The sequence below is a fragment of the Chrysochloris asiatica genome, unplaced genomic scaffold (genome assembly GCF_000296735.1).
Source record: "Chrysochloris asiatica unplaced genomic scaffold, ChrAsi1.0 scaffold00082, whole genome shotgun sequence".
NCBI classification, from domain to species: Eukaryota; Metazoa; Chordata; class Mammalia; order Afrosoricida; family Chrysochloridae; genus Chrysochloris; species Chrysochloris asiatica.
Genome location: NW_006408600.1, coordinates 13,032,684 through 13,034,500, shown reverse-complemented (window position 1 = coordinate 13,034,500; position 1,817 = coordinate 13,032,684). Strand labels below are relative to the sequence as shown.

At 34.7% G+C, this 1,817-nt stretch overlaps 1 protein-coding gene across 1 annotated transcript in view; it reads right to left on the bottom strand.

Annotated features, from left to right (window-relative positions):
• LOC102830481 (chromosome unknown open reading frame, human C5orf34) overlaps positions 1 to 1,817 on the bottom strand; it is a 39,365-nt gene that overhangs the window by 9,995 nt on the left and 27,553 nt on the right. The window contains exon 8 of the mRNA XM_006865752.1: positions 631 to 801. Coding sequence (XP_006865814.1) covers positions 631 to 801 — 171 coding nt within the window. The remainder of the gene's footprint in view (positions 1 to 630; positions 802 to 1,817) is intronic.

Below are 1,817 nucleotides of genomic sequence, written 5' to 3'. Positions count from 1 at the left end.
TCTCCAGAGAAGCAGTGACGCCAGAGATGGAGGCAGAGATGGGGGCATGGAGAGTGGTAGCAGCTGAGGACTCTAGATTCATGGGAAGAGAGGGACTAAGAGCTGCTGACCAGAAGGCAGACTTGCAGAATGTGCCCTTTGGAGATGTAAATTATTATATATGCCTGAGTGGTTTTTTTAAAAAGCTAAAGCAAATAGAGAGAATACTGTTAACTGATGGTACATTGAGGGGATTATAATTATTATAATGAAAGAAGGTGTATGATTTGTTGAATGTAAAACTAATGATCTATTCTGTAAACTTTCACTCAATCCACAATAAAAACCTTTAAAAAATGCATTTTGATTAATTAAAATTTTATATTTGACAAGGGATACAGGTATTTTATAATCATTCTTATATACATGTAAAATCATTAAAAAGAATAAAAATACTAGCACCTCTATAATGAATTATCTTTATTAAAACTATGATGTGCCACACCATTCTTATGACTACTAAGAAATCCAATGAGATCAGTAAAGCCTCTAGACATATTTATACTTAAAAAAAAAAAGATAATTTGATATTTTTCTTTTTTCTGTTTTCCACAGAAAAACAATAGAGATTTCAGTTTGAAGTATCCTCACCTGTCTCTGTTCAGTGAAAACGCTGCAATTCCAATTTAAGGTTAGGGTAATGCCATCTAAAAACACAGCATGCACTTTATTATCTGAGTATGCGAGAAACCTTCCTATGCTGGGTATGAACGATTCTCTCAAAAGCAAAGGCAGCATATTGCTCTCATTTATCCTCGGTATCTAAAATCAAGTAAAGGAAATACAGTTATCTATTTATAAGATTTACATGAATATTAATGAATTGAGGCAACTTTAGATTCATATTAAAAAGCTGATGTATGTTTTAAATTTTCTAAAAGTAGATACCCAAAACAGCCTATTTAGAAAGAGCCATCTCTAGTATCTTTGTAAAGTCACTGTTCTGCTCAAAACTTTACACAGAACTTAGACAAAAATTAGAAGTACAGCAACATATAGGCTTATAATCAAATTAGTACAGATACAAAAATCAAAGTCAGAGAACCACTTTTTCCACATCAGCATTAAAAAACCTAATTTTACATTTATAAAAGTACAGAATATATTACCATCTGGGTTTCTATGAGTATATTTTTTAATTACTGCTAATCTACCACTTGTATCAGTTTGTCATACTTTAGTGCTTGTGGGTTGCTGTGATACTGGAAGCTATGCACAGCTATTTCAAATACTAGCAGGGTCATCAATGGTGGACAGATTTCAGTGGAGTTTTCAGAACAAGACAGACTGGGAAGAAGGACTTGGCAATCTATTGTTGAAAAAAACTTGCCAGTGAAAAACTTATGAGTAGCAGAACAATATTATCTGATATACTGCCAGAAGATGAGCCCCTCTGGTTGGAAGGCATTCAAAATACTACTAGGAAAGAGATGCCTCCTCAGTAAATACTAATGATGTGTATGAAGTAAAGCTTTCAGAATCTTCATTTGCTGATATAGCATAATCTGCTCATAAAGCAGAGCCCTGGTGTGGTGCTATGGGTTAATGCGCCAAACTGCAAAGCCGTTTGAACTGCAAGGTCTGTGGTTCAAGCTCACCAGTCACTCCTCAAAAACCCTATACAGGGTCACTATGAGTCGGAATCGACTCGACGGCACTTAAGAACAACAAATACTGAGAAGAAACAGTGGCAAACACCCATTAATAATCAGAACGTGGAATGTACGAAGTATGTATCTAGGAAAATTAGAAGTCATTAAAAATAAAACTGGAACCCA